The sequence below is a fragment of the Dermochelys coriacea genome, chromosome 9 (assembly GCF_009764565.3).
Source record: "Dermochelys coriacea isolate rDerCor1 chromosome 9, rDerCor1.pri.v4, whole genome shotgun sequence".
Lineage (NCBI taxonomy): Eukaryota > Metazoa > Chordata > Testudines > Dermochelyidae > Dermochelys > Dermochelys coriacea.
The window spans coordinates 25,516,384-25,533,195 of NC_050076.1; the positions used below are offsets into that span (position 1 = coordinate 25,516,384).

Here is a 16,812-nt window from a genome sequence, read left to right on the forward strand (position 1 = left end):
TAGGTCACACATTGCTATCCCCTTTGCTGTGCCAACAGGGGGACGCAGATGGAGTGGAACTGGGATTAGAGTTCTCTTGTGCAAGGTGTAGGGTAGTATTTGGAAAGCCAGCTCAAGGGTCTGCACTGGTAATACAGTGCAGAGCCAAGTTGTGTGGGGCTCTGTCAGAATCTCGGTACAATGGGCTTTGGCAGCGCAGAGCTGGCAGATGGCCTAGGGGCTGCCATTATGTAGAGCCACTGTTGTTGTCCTTTGTAGAGTGGCGATGCAGTGGCTGGTGAGCTGCAGTAGCATCCACAGAGTATTTTTTCCTCTTGCTCCTGCACTAAGCCTGACTACTTGGGCAGGGTGCAGGAAGAGGACTTGGAGCTCTGTGTTTTGATGTATTTTGTTTGTCAGCCTGGTGTGATGAACGCATGTGAGACAAAGACTAGCATAGTCCATTTTGGTGTAATTTCCCTAGGTTCCAAATTATCCATTTATTTTTTTTAACCATCATCAAATAATTTGAATTTTCATGTTAATCATAACAGGCACCACAGGAGTTTGGAATTTCTGTAGTTCTACTGCAGACGACACATCTTTGTTACTGCACATCTCCCACTGAAAACACACATACACTGCAGTCATTGTAGACAATAATGAGCAGTTGGCTCATAATTTCAATTTATTATCAAAAGGTTTTCCTCAGATGACAAACTTGAAAAGCGAAAATGAACATAGTTTTACCCATTATAGAAGTCATTGGAGGTATCTGGTGTTTATTTTTGGAAGTCTTAACTAGCTTCGATACAAGAAGCAGTAAGTTCCTTGGCAACCTGCAGGAGGGCATTTCATATGTATCATAGTGTACTTAAAGCCTTTTGCCAGTACCAATTAAGGGTCCAATCTTGCAAACACTTGTATAACTCTAATGACATAACCAGTCTCATTGACTTCAAATGGACTACTGACATCAACAAAGTCAAAGTATTTACTGGATCAGACCCTAAAAATTGAAAAAGTGAGTCTCAAAAGTTGTTTTTTTGTGCATCCCTTTAGAGATCTGTTTTATAGGCTTTGTCATATCATACTATGTGTAACTAAAATTTCTCAATTATATGCAGCCACTGATAAAATATATAACAATAACTTCAAGTCATAAGTATAGCTCAGAATTAAATATAAAAACTATGATTTATATATTACTACAAATCTTTTAAAAAGACCAAGTTTAGAGAAAGCAAGACAACTCTTAGAAAACTGTGAAGGGGTCTTTGATCACAACATTACTGATTGTAAACTCAAAAATTAATAAATTAGCTACATTTTCATTTTGGCTGGAAAGCGGTAAATAAAACCAAGTAAATAGTGAATTCAGCCTTTAAGCATTGGAATAATTACTGAGAAATTATTTAAGTGAATTACAACAGGTCTTTGGACTTTTCTCATATAAATCATTTCAAGTAAAAATGAAAACAAACATTTGGTAGAACACATTTATCATGACAGAAGAGGATACAGAGTCTGACATTTTTTATATGAACTGTTGTCTCATTATACTTTGATGTCCAAGCAGTAGCGTAGCCGGGGGAGAGCGACCGCTCCCCCTCTGAGCACAAGTGGTGCCTTTTTAATTTATAATTTAGTTTAATTTAATTTATAGGCTCCTTTTTTAATTTTTACTCACCCAGCGGCGCTCCGGGTCTTTGGTGGCGGGGGCCTTCACACTCTCCGGCTCTTTGGCCGTACTTCGGCAGCACTGCTTGGTGGGAACCTTCACTCACTCTGGGTCCTTGGTGGCATTTCGGCGGCGGGGGCCTTCAGTGCCGCCAAGGACCCAGAGCGCTGCCGGGTGAGTACAAGCGGACGGCACCTTTTTTATGTCTGCTGCCCTGTTCGCTCATCTAACTACGCCACTGTGTCCAAGATAATGTGCTACTTAATATCTTCTTTCTCCATCTGATCAGAAATATCAGTATACATTTTCAAAGGAGTAGGTGATTAAGTGTTCCCCAGGGAGAATAAAAAAATCTGTAGACCAAATGGAAAACAGAATTAAACTATAATAACAATGTTGTTTAAGAGTGAAGAAATAGGTAAACAATTAAGTGATTTATATTTTGCAAGGTTTGGTCATAAAAAAGCAGTTTATATATTATATTTGCTGCCTTGGCTATAAACCTTAATTTGAAGAATTGATTGTTTTGAATTTCTGATCTCACAGATATTGTTGTTTTTTTTGTCCACTAACAAATGACTTTTGTAGCACATATCCTTCTCCCAGTCCTCCCAGTAAGTTCCAAATTTCTGTTTGCCTGGGAAGTTTGTCCTTGGGGTGCCTGGTTTATAGCTGTCACCAAACACGGCACTTTTTTGCAGGGTCCATGTACTCTGTTGTGGTGCATGAAAAGGCCTCGGTAAACTCCGCAGAGTTCTGCAATGATCCTATGACCCTTTAAAACAAAAACAAAAACAAAAAGAAGTTGGCACCACTAATTCTCTTTAAGACCCAACTTAAAATAAAACCTAACTGTTATTTTCTGCACCTCAAAATATTTTAGGAAACATCCATAAGCATTTTCAGGTTATCCCCCTTTCTCCTCTAAAATGATAATGGCCCAACTAAATTTTTATTTTTCCAGTTTGCACATTCCCTATCATATACAAAAGAAGATGACCCGTAGAAACACAGGCCTGATATTATTTCCATTGATGTCTATTGGAGTCAAACTCTCATTGACATCAAAGGAACAGGGTAATGGCCTTTCGTTCATTTTGGTGACAATTTTTCTGACAGCTCCACTTGTGCTTTAAGTCCTCTGTAAAAGTAGGTAAAACCTACAGCTGGAGGAATATTGAAGATGTTTTTTGTTAGTATTCATTCCATTTAACTATAGTCATGACCCTTTTTCTGGTCACTGTCCGCATATATTCTAGTGAACAAGTTTCCTGGAAGAAATGTTGACATAAACAGTAGATTTTAAGTGAATTTTGGGAAATGCTAGTCAAAAGCAATTTTCAGACTTGTATTGTGAAACCTGATTCTGAGAATTACACCCTTTGCACCCTGTGACCTATACATCTAGTCAAAACAACTCCAGATTTAATGTCAAATATCAAATAGTGGCACTTAATTGATTGTGAAGCAAGAATTATTTGCAGAAATCACTTTCTGAATAATTTCAATAACAATTAGATTCAATATAATCAAGAACTGTCTGTGGAAATTGTGAGCAGTAATAGAGGTGAAGCAGTTTATCAGATTACATTTGTTACAAATTACTGGATCGGCCTTGTAAAATCAAAAGGGGAATATTTGGTAAGTATTGTCAGGAGCCATCAGCAGCACATGGGACCAAATAGAAGAGAGAGAAAACAAAGATTGCTTTCTAGTAAGTGATCCAGCAAAGCCTTGACCAATCCCAGGGCTGGAGCCACTGAAGTTGGATTTTGCCAAAAACATAGCCAAAAATATTCTGTGTGTCATAAAATCTTACTTATAGCTGTCATTATTTTTGATCTATTGGCCGTGGAGAGCAAATCCTGCTTGCTTTAGTTATGTCACTAATACCAATAAGGTGAGTCACATGAGCAGGATTTGACTTGTATCTGTCATTATATTTGATTTGTTTTAAAATGGAATAACAATCAAATGCAAATTTTCTGAAAAATTACTTCATTTCTTTTTCCTCCTTTAGAGACCAAAATCTAAGGCTTCCTTTCATATTTATTTTATTGTAGTTAGATATTGTATTCTATTGCTACATTTATTCACATTGTAACAAATGTAATCTGATCAACAACTTCAGGTATATACAAGCTTCTGTCATTCTCCATCCAGTGCTCAAAACAACCGGTCCATACATTAAAAACATATAATGCAAATAACAAACCAATATAAAGAACTGCCCAGAGAACCTTGACAGAGAAATAAATCAACTCCAGCAAATGCAATAGGCATAAAATAAACCTATACATTTTGAGTCCATATGACATTTTGATACAAAGTCATTAATATACTGGTAGTTTTATATATTTAAGTTAAATATGTTGTAGTTTTAGCTATAATTCTAATATGTACAAAGATGCTTTAGATTTTAGAGCTTTAAGTTGGGCCTGATCCTGCAAATCATTACTTAGGCAAGGTGTCCCAGCAATATCAGTGAGATTTCTCATGTAAGATGACTTGTGTGAGTAAAGGTTTGCAGGATTAGGCACATTTCGTTTGTAGCCACCTATATAGATATAAAAACAGTAGTGAGACTTAACGTATGACATTGAAGCAAAGTGCATCCACATATAAATGCATAAAGACATCAAGCTGATTAATTTACAAGAACGAATGAACTGTACAAATTAATAACACAAATATGAGGCAAAGCTATAACAAACTGCCACAGACCCTCATTAACATTGTGCCTCGATTCAGTAGCTTGCAGGAGTTTTAAATATAATTGCCTTGGGGAGAGTTTTGCAGATAACACAGAAATGCCCACACCAAAATGCCAGTTAATGAAACCGCAGAAACAGTCACTGCTTTCACCAAATATTCAAATATGTGGAATAAGCAATAATTCTCTGGTAAAGAGGGGGGTTAAGAAAGAAAGCCCTTTGGAAGTGATGTGCTGAACTGTATCAGAAGATAATGTGATCAGCGGGAGTGCAAGTGCTGTAGGGTTCACAATGATTTTTGTGGCTAGCACAGGTATTGTGGCATCTACCATTCTGACGAGACTTAGCCAATCAGATTTATAAGAACAAACACAGTGTTTTTATGTTGTTCAAATGGAATGTTGTGCTGGTTTAGGTTAAAATTTAAGGATCCTAATCAGCCCACACCATCTGCAACTTCTGGGTACCTAAGCCTCATAAGTAGGGCCCTACCAAATTCACAGTCCATTTTGGTCAGTTTCATGGCCAGGGGTTTTTAAAATTAGTCAATTTCATGTTTTCAGATTTTTACATCTGAAATTTCAAGATGTTGTAACCATGGGGGTCCCAGCCCAAAGGTGGGAGGATCACAAGGCTATTGTGTGTGTGTGTGTGTTTGTGGGGGGGTGTCATGGGATTGCCACCCTCACTTCTGTCCTGATGCTGGCAGGGGCACTGCCTTCAGAACTGGGCATCCAGAGAGGAAGGCTGCTGGCTGGGCGCCCAGCTTAAAGCCAGCACCAGCAACAGCACAGAAATGAGGGTAGCCGGGTATGGGAGCATGGGTTACCATCTCTGTGGTTTTCCCAGCAGTCTCCCACCCGAGTGGGGGGCTGACAGCTGGAGCTGCAGCCTCTCTGCATGGGGGAGGGTGACAGCTAGAGCTGCAGCCTTTCTGTGTGGGGCAGGAGAGGTGACATCTGGAGCAGCAGCCTCTCTGGATGGGGAGGACACAGCTGGAGATGTGGAGCTTCCTGCAGCTGGGGGAGATCCCAGAGGCCGGTCTGACCTGCCCTGGGAGCAGCCCCTGCAGGGGAAGAGGAAGTCAGGCAGCCTAGCTGACTCGTTAGACTGTCAGGAGTACTGATCAAGTGCAGCTGCAGGGCCTTCCTCCTGATATCCCTTCACACACAGAGTCAGCTTTCTCCAGAAAGGGTTGACTTGCCAGGAGGGAGGCCCTGCACCTGCACCGTACTCCTGACAGCCTAACAAGTCAGCTAGGCTGGCTGAGGGACTGCCCTGCCTGACTGGCTGAGGAAGCTAGCAGGATGGTTCTTAAACTCAGCAGCAGCAGCAGGTTGGTGGTTGCTCAATGCACATGTCCACAGAGTCTCTGCTTCCCTGTGCTTGTCTCTCTCCAAGCCCTTCTCCACCACTGCTCCAGCCTAGACCTTGCCCTGCACCCAGTCCTGTCCCAGCTTTGCTCTTGGCTCTGAGCCAGCCATACTGCTGCCTTCCCTGGCTCCTGGTAATGCAGTTCTGACCCTTGGCTCTGATTTCCGGCTCCCACTCTGTCTTGACCCTTGGGTCTGGCATCTGGACTCTGATTTTGGTTCTGATCTTTGGCCGTGGTTCTGACCCTATTTCACCCCTTGGCTCTGGCATTTGGACTTCTACCACTAGGCATGATCACCTATGACTCAGTTCCCTGATGGGGGGAAAAGCAAATCAACTCTCCATCATGCCACAGTGCGTGGGTCTGTTGTTGCTCACAGGGTGGAGAATCTCTGTTACCAGCCTTTTTTTCTTCCCTTTGTTAGGGATAGGGAGGGAACAGGGACCTTGTTTCCCTTGTGTTTGTACAGTGCCCAGTACAATGCTGCCCAAGTCCTGTTTGTGGCCCTTAGACAGTGCCTCAGTACAATTAAATAATAATAATGTAGGTCTAGGGATGCAGTCACACTGTCTGTGCCATACCAGTGAAGGAAAAGACCCAATCCAGACAATAAAAAACAAAACAAAAACACCCCTAGAGTTCTGGAGGGCGCTCCTGCTTCTGATTTGGTGTGATGCCTGCGTACCTTTAGGCAAAGAGCTCCCACCATAGAAAAAGGCCCATCCTCCTCCCTTCTATTATCCCTGTTTGTGGGGAGACCATTTGATTTCTTCATCTTTCCCTGGCTGAGCCCTCTCTCCTTAGAGCTGTTAAGAGAGACATACAAAGTGAAATCCTTGCCCCGATGAAGTCAGTGGGAGTTTTGCCATTGACTTCAGCAGAGCCAGGATTTCAATCCTAGCCTTCAGGCCACGCAGCCCCTTAAGTCACTTTGTTGTCTGTCTTTTGGCCATCTTGGGGAGAACCTTAGCAAAGGCTTAAATGAACATGACCATAGGAGGCAACAAGGAAAGGCCACTGGCCTGGACGTCTGCAATCTATTCCCAGCTCTGTCACTGACCTGCTATCTGACCTTGAGATAGTCCTGTCACATCCATAAAATGAGGATAATGATACTTGCCCTGCTTTGTAGAGTGCTTTGATATCTACAATGAAAAGATATCTTACAGCTGAGGATGATGATTATAAACACTGACCTGAATTTGCCTGGGCTATGCGTATCAGTTTTAATGGAGTTGACAGCATATTCTGGACGGTATGTTCCACACCATATCTAGAAACATATCAGAAAGAAAGTAATTTGTTGTGAATAAGATTTTTCAGAAGTGCTGCTTTAGTTTTATTATGAAACATTTAATGCTGGAGAACACATTTCAAATTGGACCACAGTGAAAAAATGTGGATTCTATAAAATCCCACAGACTGTAGTGCACTTTCACAGGCATTTGAGCCTAGCAGACTTACTCCTGCATGAATTCACGTGTGTAACTAGGATTAACATCCTGTCTGCTTTGCTATGGACTCTGCTCAATTTAACAATCCTGCCAGCTCTTGTTAGAATGAGAAAAGTCAGACTGCTGTTTCAGCTTACGGTGAAATTATAACTCAAAATGATTTTCAAACCTTCAGTCAAGAAGGATACAATACCTGTGCAAAGTTCAGGAAGAACAGCTGCTTATGGTTCATGTCAAGCCCGGGAAGCAGTTTTTCTTTTCCGTTTTTTTTGACAAAGTTTTCGTAGGCCTGCAAAACGAATGGAGCAGAAATGTTATGGTTTCCTATTTCCCTTATCAAAATGGCACTTTAATGAGAATGAACATGGATTATCTGACATACTACAGCAAGACTATTTTAGGATCCTCTCTGGCTGAATGCCATCCAGGTGCAGAAAAAGAGTGGCCAGCGTAGAAAAGAAATGCAATGACCTGATTGACCCAGGGCCTGATTCTCCTCTCAGATCAGTTTTACAGTGGTGTAGCTCCACTGAGTTCAGGTGGTTACTCCTGATTTATATTGGGGTAAGTGAGGGGAGGAGTAGATCCAAGGAATGCAATTTACTGGTAGAAAAGGAAACACAGCGATATCATTGTCTTAGTAGGACAGGTGTGATAACTAGTAATATATCATGTCCTCGGCATCCAGACGTCATGCACCTTTTTATAGGAAAGATAATGTACAGGAGAATTGTGTTTGTATGACAATAACAGTAGAGACACAAACTCTAGACCAGTGGTACTCAAACTTGTTCCGCTGCTTGTGCAGGGAAAGCCCATGGCAGGCCCAGCTGGTTTGTTTACTTGCTGCGTATAACCTCCCCACTTCAGCAAGCTTTACATTAGTTAATATTTTATCAGATCCCATTTAACTGTCATGTACTCATGCTGCATTTCTCAGCATTACTAATTACCTACGGCTCGATTGTCCCCTGCCATGATTATATCCAGGGTTTACATTCTTATTGAGTATTTTCTGGAGTCCTCCCCCCACATCCCTCTCCCAAAATCCTATAAAAACTCCAGCGGGTTTGAAAATGTTTACCGGAGCTCTACTCCAGACAATACCAGCTGAATTTCAGCCCTGCTCATATCATCTCCTTGTGGACAGGGGGATTGAACTTCCACAGAAAAGAGTGAGGGGCCAACTTCCAAATCTGGCAGGCCCCATGGAAGATCTGACCCTCAGCATGTTGGGCTCGTGCATGTTCCTTCGGAGCCACTCTAACAGGGACTACCCCACCACAGCCCCCAGAGGGGCTATGTAGAAAAGTTAATGTAGCCTGATGTTGTGCTGTCTTCCTAAAGTACGGTGCATGAGACCAGAATAAGGAGACGATGTTCATCTTACCCACCCACTCTTCCTCTCAGACCACCTGGACTATGCAGAGTGCTCCGCTGGCTAGGTGCATGGACTGCAGCGTGGAGTGGACTGAGCCCCTTCTGCGCATGAAGAACCCCTCTGTGCCTGGACTCCAGGGGGCACAATCTGTCTCCAAGATGATTAGTGTGTAAACAGAGGCTTTATTCTGCTGTTTAATCAGCTAATATTTCTAACCTGATCCTTCCCATGATACTACAGTTAGAGCTGTGGGGTAACAAGTTTCAGTTGCAGCAAAAATCACCATCTTCTCTGATTTCACACAGTACACAAATATGTCATTCTGTTCCCAAATTCTTTGTTTTCTCCATGAATGTAAGTAATTTCAAGTTATTTAATTAAATCCATAGGCTGTTACCATTGGAATTATGACAATGCTTCAGTTATAAGACCTCTTTGATAAGAATCTGGTCTGACTTACATGGTGTAAATGTGGAGTAACTCCACTGCTCTTGCTCCATATTTACACTGTAGGCAATCAGAATCTGATTCATACCTACTTCTGGTGTAAAACTGATTTCGTGGTGACAAATGCAACATTTCCTTATGAAAAAGGAAATTTTCCCTAGGGCTACTTTTATGAAAATGCAGGCCATTTTTCAGGCTGTAATTAAGTTGATTTGCTAGTTTGTGGATTCTTTTTATTTTGAAAAGAAAAAAAAGTGTTCATTGGCAGAAATGGTGAAACTTTTCCCTGAACTAAATTCTTGTAAAAAATCTGTTGTCATCAAGTGAAATTTGCTCCTTTCACATGTTCATAATACAGACCATATCTGTGATATCACAGTAACTATGAAGTCCCAGTTTCTTCTTGGTAGTACTGCGGACTTGCTAGTATTCCCTGTGCTAGATTTACTCTGGGCTCCCATTGACTTGAGACAGGATAATATCCTGTGTATTTGTGCTTTCTTGTTTAAATGCTACATAAACCAGGGCTTGGATTGAGCTTGTATGTAGCAGTATGACATACCAGCTCCTCTTTCTGGTTGCTGCCACCTTGTCCAGAATCTAAGCTTTCCAGGAACTCCCTAGTGAACTGACAGGTTTCAGAGTAGCAGCCGTGTTAGTCTGTATTCGCAAAAAGAAAAGAAGTACTTGTGGCACCTTAGAGACTAACAAATTTATTTGAGCATAAGCTTTCGTGAGCTACAGTTCACTTCATCAGATGCTAGTGAACTGAGCGTAACTGATGCAGTGATTACTGTGTTTGCAGAACCTGAAACAATAGCTCTGAGAGGTCTGAGCTGCCCCATTTGTTCCAGGGGTGCTCTGGTGTGGAGTGATATTACATTAAGTGTCAACATTGTGAAATATATTTCACTCTGATTAAAGTGGAAAAGGAGAGGGCGGGTCATATTATGAGGATCTACATCATCTGCTGTGATGGAGAGCTCACTATGGTGCCACAAGAGTAGAACTGGGAAAGTACTGCCATTTTCCCATCCCAAACCCAAGAAGCCTAGAAGAGCCTAGCAGGGCATCTGGGCCTAGGGTTGCCAACCCTCCAAGATTGGTCTGGAGTCTCCCCGAATCAGCATCAATTTCCCGGTGACTATTGAAAGCAATCAGGAGATTTTAATAGGATATTTTAAGAAAATGACATTGTCATGTTGGAAAAAAAAAACTCCGGAATAGCTTCAGTCAGAGTTTGCAACCCTCTATGGGCCCCCACCCAGGAGTAACCTAGAACACAGAGCTGATGGGTGTAAATGGACCTCAGTAAGGGGAAACCAAGCCCTGAAAGCAAGCGGGATCATATTTTGAACATCTGAGTAATCTACTGTGAATGGCATTCCATGTGGGCAGAGACTGTTTTGTGGGTGGAGCTTGGAAGACTACCATTACCTTTCCCTGCCATTCATAAACAGAATGCTGGTGAACAGATATAGACAACAGGTCAATATGATCATTTCAGTCAGGTTAAAGTTTGTGTGGCATTGATTCACTAAGTGTTTTCATTCTACAAATTCTTTATGCCCAACCAGTAATAGTGAGAGAAGAGCTAGAGAGAGCTGTAATGGGCAATAATAAACAAAAGAGCACTAGGAATAGAAAATCCCTTCCCTAAAGTGAGTAATATACTGAACAAAAGGTAACAAAGTTTCAATTGTTTTAGAAGCTGACTTGGTGACAGAGAATTACAGTAAAGTGTCCTTCTGTCTTTGCCACACATAAAAACTGCTCCCCCCCCCCCCCCCGGAACTTTAATAAATGTGTTTCAACAGTAATAATCTCAACTGTGAAGACAAAGAGAAAATGGATCTTTCTCACCTTATAAGCTTGTCTAACACCCCCATTATCAGCAATGTTTTCTCCCAGAGTATTGATTCCACTCAGCTGCAAAGAGAGAAATGAAAAAGTTGCAGGTTTTCTTGCAGGAAAAGCTTCTCTATACTGGGAATTACAGTGCTAAACTTCTGAATATCTCCTGTTTATTTACCCACTTTGGCCTTGACTAGCGGCCTCAGGTTCCAAAGCAGAGATGAGTGAATGGCAAAAGTTTCAAGCAAGCCCTCCCAAATTTCAATGTTTAACAGAAGATCTATGTTAATGCTTCTGAACATTCTCTGCCTCCCTTGTCTCCAAACCCTAATTCCCTCCCTCTCGATACAATGAGCATTTTATGGCTGTCAAATCTTTCTTGCCCAGACTCTCTGATGCCTGCTGATTAATTCACTCTTTCTTGTTCTTTGTGTCCTTAACATCCAGCTTCTTATCTTTCTCGAACCCATCCCCCCTACTTTTGCTATAATCTCAATGGTGGGTCTGGCTGGTTCTGTTGGTCTCAGTGTGGCTTTTGTCAACACTGCTCAAGGTCTCCAGGCCAGTGGTGGCCAGAATACACTGGAAACCCATGAAGCAGGGAAGATCCAGACTTCATAATGTTGGAAGACATCAGTTAACAGAACCAAGACTGGCAAATCTGCTGGAATCTTACTAGGAATTTTGCTGGATATCAGGCAAGGTACATGGCCCCTTAGCTTCATGTTCTAATCAACATGCTGGGACAGATCCTCAGTGGGTGTAAATCAGCATAGTAACACTAAAGATAATGGAGCTATGCTAGTGGAGAACCTGGCTCTTTATTATTATTGAACAACTTTGCCAGTCCTTAATCCAAAGATGCATGTCATCTGAAGTCATAAAACTGCAACTCATCATTAGATTCAATTCTGAGGGTGGATAAGTATCAGGACAAAAACCTTCACTGTCATTTCCCCAAATGATTTTAAAAGGATTCTGGTGATCTTATTGGTATAGCTGATAGATTGAAAACTCCTCAGGATGGGAGTTTGTCTTTTGCACATTCTGTATGGCAATGAACAGACTTTTCAGCTGTCAACAAAGAGACAATAAGGTACAGCTGGGAGCAACCCCTCATTCATCACTTGCAGCAGGAGGTTCCATCCCATTGAAACTGCTCTTTATACAAGCTTTCAGCACTGCTGAACACTGCATGTGATTATCTGGAGAAGTCCCAAATAAACAAGACAGATGTTGTAAGTAACTGGCCTTTCACAATGGAATCAGGTGCTATTGTAAACATCTTCCACCCATTTACTGTCCAACAGCGTTTCAGGGGCTCATGCTCATTTGCTGTGTGACCTTCTCTGTGAAAGAAACAGCAACACAAACTGAAAAGCACATTTGTGCAGTACAAGGCTTTACAAGCTGTCCACAGAGAATGCAGGCAACTCAGCAGAAACTTCAGGTGAAAGAGCATTGAAACTCAGTCTTTTAAACATGAGAAATGCAAGTTTGGAACTGCAAAGACACTCAGTCTGCTTTACCTCTGTCTAGTTTCATCTGCCTTTCTCAACTAGCCGAGATTATTAGGGTTCTTTCTGTGTCAACATTTCTTTGTGCTGTTTGGTTAGGAGGATGCTTTTTTTTCAATGCATTTTTAGTTTGAAGGAGGTTCACTGGGAGAAGTTCCGTGGGACAAGTCACAGACTGCTGTTCTAGTGAACCACCAAACTTGTACAAACCTATGCAAATGTATGCATTCCAAACTGTGGATTGTAGATACATGAGATCTACACTTATTTATCAGCTTTTCTGTGGTGATATCTGAGTGCCTCACATACATTAATGAATTCATTCTTACAACATCCTGATGAAGTAGGGAAGTGATGTTATCCCGGTTTTACAGATGTGGACTGGGGACAAAGAGAGCTTATATGATTTGCCCAAGATCACACAAGGAAATCAGCAAATTCAAGATTAGAATCCACCTAACCCTAAATCCTAATCCAGGTCTTTAACAGTAAAACCCTTCCTCTATGAGAGAGCCCCAATTGTTTGAATGCCAACTTTGCTTAACTTCATGGCCTGTGAATATATGCAAAATGGTTCTGACAAGTTCATGAAGCTGTTCAAATTGAACTTTGAAGGGTTCACAGCTCTGCTTAGTCTCTAAGTAAATTCCAGACCAAAGGAGTAGAGGAGACTGCAGCAATGGAAGGAAAATGTGCTAATATAGGTCTCTGTTTATAAGAGAAATAGAAATACACTGATATGACTGAGTATCCTTCAATACTTTTTCAACTGGAAATTTTGCCATTTGAGTTAAATGGGCTGGACCCATATTTAGTTAAAAAAAAGAAGACAGATGTTATTGTCACCTGCTTTTATGAGTTAATGGAACGTTAAACTTACACAAACAGACTAAGGGCCTGAACCTGCAAGCTTCTACTTATTCAGGACTCAAGATGCTCAAGGACTCATTGGAGGCCTGTCTCTACCTGGTTTGGGATCTGTGCTGCTGACAATGCGGGGGAGAGACTGCATGGGCCAGGGAAAGTAGCGGGTACAATGAGTTTAGACTGGGAGATACATTTTCCCCACCTCCAGTTCCAAGGAAATGAAGCCAAAAATAAATTGTCTTTCCTGTTCTACCAGGAAGTTGAAGTGGGAAGGGATGGCTTTCAGGGCCCAATGCCGGTGCAGATTCGCAATCACAAACCATGGTCTTACAAAAGGGGGTGTGTGTGTAAATCCTGACCCCTGCTGGATCAGACAGTATGTATGTGATCTTCTTGGAGATGTCATCCACCAAAGTCTCCTTCCACAGGTTTTTCTGAGGGAGGCTAATCTGGGCCATACACCACAATGGAACTACTCTCATATATGAGTTTGTGGGATTGGGCCTTAAATGTCCATCTAATTTAATTTAAAATGACATTGTATAGACAAATTATGAATGACCTACATGTTGTCCACCTGCTAGGTCCCACGAAAAGTTTCCATACTGGTATACCATACACTTAGACTGATCCTTAAAATGTTTTGCTGATTCTGGAGTCCACCAGTCTATGAGGTCCCCATTCTCATTAAAATTTCTACCTGTAATGATATGTGCACAGAATGATGTATGTAAGAAACAAGCTGATGATGAAATAATGAAGGGCAATAAAAGTTACTTTCTCAGTTAGAAGAACATATATTACAGTATAATTATCCATGCAAATAGGTGTTTCTGTAATGAAGCAATCACAGAAATGATGCCTTTTTCTTCTTTCAAAACAAGCCTGTGTTCTAGACAGGAAGGAAAGGTACTGTTGCCTAGAACATAAGCTGTCTCCACAACAGCATACAAAGGGCTTTGGGCATAGCCTGGGGGAAAAGCAGGAGATCCACTGGTCAAAAAACCATGATGGAGGGAGAGCATGTGCTGTGCTACTGCTCAGGAGTGATGGAAGCTTCTTAAAAGTGGAGTGGGGGCATCAGTGCCTGAACCAGGTTCCTGCCCCCCGTGGCGTCCTTTCCCCCCAAGGCCCTGCCTTCATCCTGCCTCTTGTCCCCAAGACCCTGCCTCCTGCATGCTCCTCACTTTTAAAAGTGGTGGGGCCATGGCCCCCTGGACCTGCCTGTTCTGGTGCCCCTGCTACTGCTGCAGCCCTGAGGCTACCCTAGTGCCTCTGTAGTGCTTTGGCTGTTGCTCTCCAGAGAACACCAGTGCAAATCACAAGGAAATATGATTGGGTCCTAGAAGCACCATCTTTTTATCTGCTACCTTGAATGACTAGACTGCAAAGAATGCAGTCAATAATGTAATGTCTACCAAAAGGATTATCCAATAAAAACCCTGAACCTTACCATTGTCGTCAAATCCATGAGTGATTTCATGGCCAATGACCATACCAATGCCACCATAATTCAGTGATTTGGATTGAGAGGCACTGAAGAAAGGTGGTTGCAAAATGCCTGCGGGGAAGACTGCAAAGGAAAAAAACACAATAAGATGCTGATTCATTATTTCATGCACTCAACTTTAATAAAGTAATTCATTCATATGGGATCACTTACAAGAAATGTACTTTATTACAGAATCATTTACATGAACTTCAGTGAGGAAGTCAAGCTGTTTGCCCTCAAATACAACAGCAAGGGCAAATATATTTACATACGGAAGCTCTGTGAGAAGTGAAGATAAATGAGAAAAAAAAAATCAAACATGGGGGAAAGGGAAACATCCCTTCAAACATTTGCTTGGCAACTCACAACTGGCTTTTACATTGGATCTTCACTGTTATGTGCAGCAAAAAGAAGTAATGGTACTTAGCTATTATATAGCATTTGGCAACCCCAGACCACTCTAGCAATGTTAATTAATCCCCACAACACCCAGTGAGGTCAGAGACCGTAACAGGAGAGCGAATAAATTGTTTGACCAAGGCCCCACAGGGAGTCATTGTCAGAGATAAGACCTTATTCTCCCAGCAAAGGATATGAATTGATTCCATGAGAATCAATACAAGTAAGTTATATGCAGTAGGGGAAGATTTGGGCCACAGGGGTTCCTTTCATTCAGTTCTGTGTTCATTTCTTTAGGCCATTAACAGAAGAAGCAATGACACAAATAAATAAATCAATTAAATTAAATGCATGTTTCAATTGTGATGTGTTTCTGTAAAGATGAAGAATTTAAAAAATCTTCAAATATGAATTAGAGAATTCTGTTCTATTTTGTATTCTATGCAGGTTCTTGTTCTACACTCATCACTGGGGTTCCCCGAATAAGAGGGATTAATTCCCATTGTGAATGGTATGGTTGTGGAACTAGAATATAACAAGGGTGAGGAATTAATGGACAATTTTCCCATAGGGAGAATAGATACATTCAGTATTTTGCTATAAAGCCTAGTTTGGCTCAAGGTCTTCCTCCAAATATTGAGGGAGGGGGAATAAGAAAATATTAAAAGACAAAATAAAAAGCCACAGTAATTGTCCATGAACGCTGCCTACTGAGAATAATCAGCAAATTGATTAATCAATACAATTTGTACTGTAGAAGTAATGTCCAAACGCTTTGATGTTAAATATTTTCAGGAAATGCAGTAGAAATGACAAGAAATTAATGATATTGCAGGTACTTTGTGACAACTTAACTATTGGCAAAACTGGGCAATATCAAACAAAGCATCTGCTGATTATATTCCTACGTAGAGGTGTGACAGAATGCACTCCTGTATTCGCACCCTATACCAGTGGTGGGCAACCTGTGGCCTGTCAGGGTAATCTGCTGGCAGTCCACAAGACAGTTTGTTTACAGTTGCACGGCCATCTGCAGCTCCCAGTGGCTGCAGTTCGCTGTTCCTGGACAATGGGAACTACGGGAAGCAGGCGTGCTGGCCGCCGCTTCCTGCAGCTCCCATTGGCTGGGAATGGCGAACTGTGGCCACTGGGAGCTGTGGGAGGCTGTGCAAATGTAAACAAACTTTCTGGAGGCCAGCCAGCGGATTACCCTGATGGGCCACGTGTGGCCCGTAGGCCACAGGTTGCCCACCACTGCCCTATACACTATTGTAATAATATTTGTACAAGGTATGCCTTCCGAGGTATCATCTGAAAACATATAAATTGCTGATCAGTAATATGATCTGTCCACATATCTATTCAGGGGATACCATCATAGGGCCTAATCACATCAGCCACACTATCAGAGGCTCATTCACCTGCGCATCTACCAATGTGATATATGCCATCATGTGCCAGCAATGCCCCTCTGCCATGTACATTGGTCAAACTGGACAGTCTCTACGTAAAAGAATAAATGGACACAAATCAGATGTCAAGAATTATAACGTTCAAAAACCAGTCGGAGAACACTTCAGTCTCTCCGGTCACTCAATTACAGACTTGAGGGTGGCTATCCTTGAACAAAAAAACTTCAAAAACAGACTCCA

At 41.8% G+C, this 16,812-nt stretch overlaps 1 protein-coding gene across 3 annotated transcripts in view; it reads right to left on the reverse strand.

Moving 5' to 3' along the window:
• Positions 1-629: 629 nt before the first annotated feature.
• MME (membrane metalloendopeptidase) overlaps positions 630-16,812 on the reverse strand; it is a 69,608-nt gene continuing 53,425 nt past the window's right edge. For all 3 annotated transcript variants that reach the window (XM_038416238.2, XM_043492508.1, XM_043492509.1), the window contains exons 18-23: positions 14,723-14,842; positions 13,836-13,969; positions 10,895-10,960; positions 7,397-7,492; positions 6,946-7,022; positions 630-2,435 (exon numbers count right to left, since the gene is read on the reverse strand). In XM_038416238.2, the coding sequence (XP_038272166.1) occupies positions 2,336-2,435; positions 6,946-7,022; positions 7,397-7,492; positions 10,895-10,960; positions 13,836-13,969; positions 14,723-14,842 (593 nt within the window). In that variant the 3' untranslated portion in view covers positions 630-2,335. The remainder of the gene's footprint in view (positions 2,436-6,945; positions 7,023-7,396; positions 7,493-10,894; positions 10,961-13,835; positions 13,970-14,722; positions 14,843-16,812) is intronic.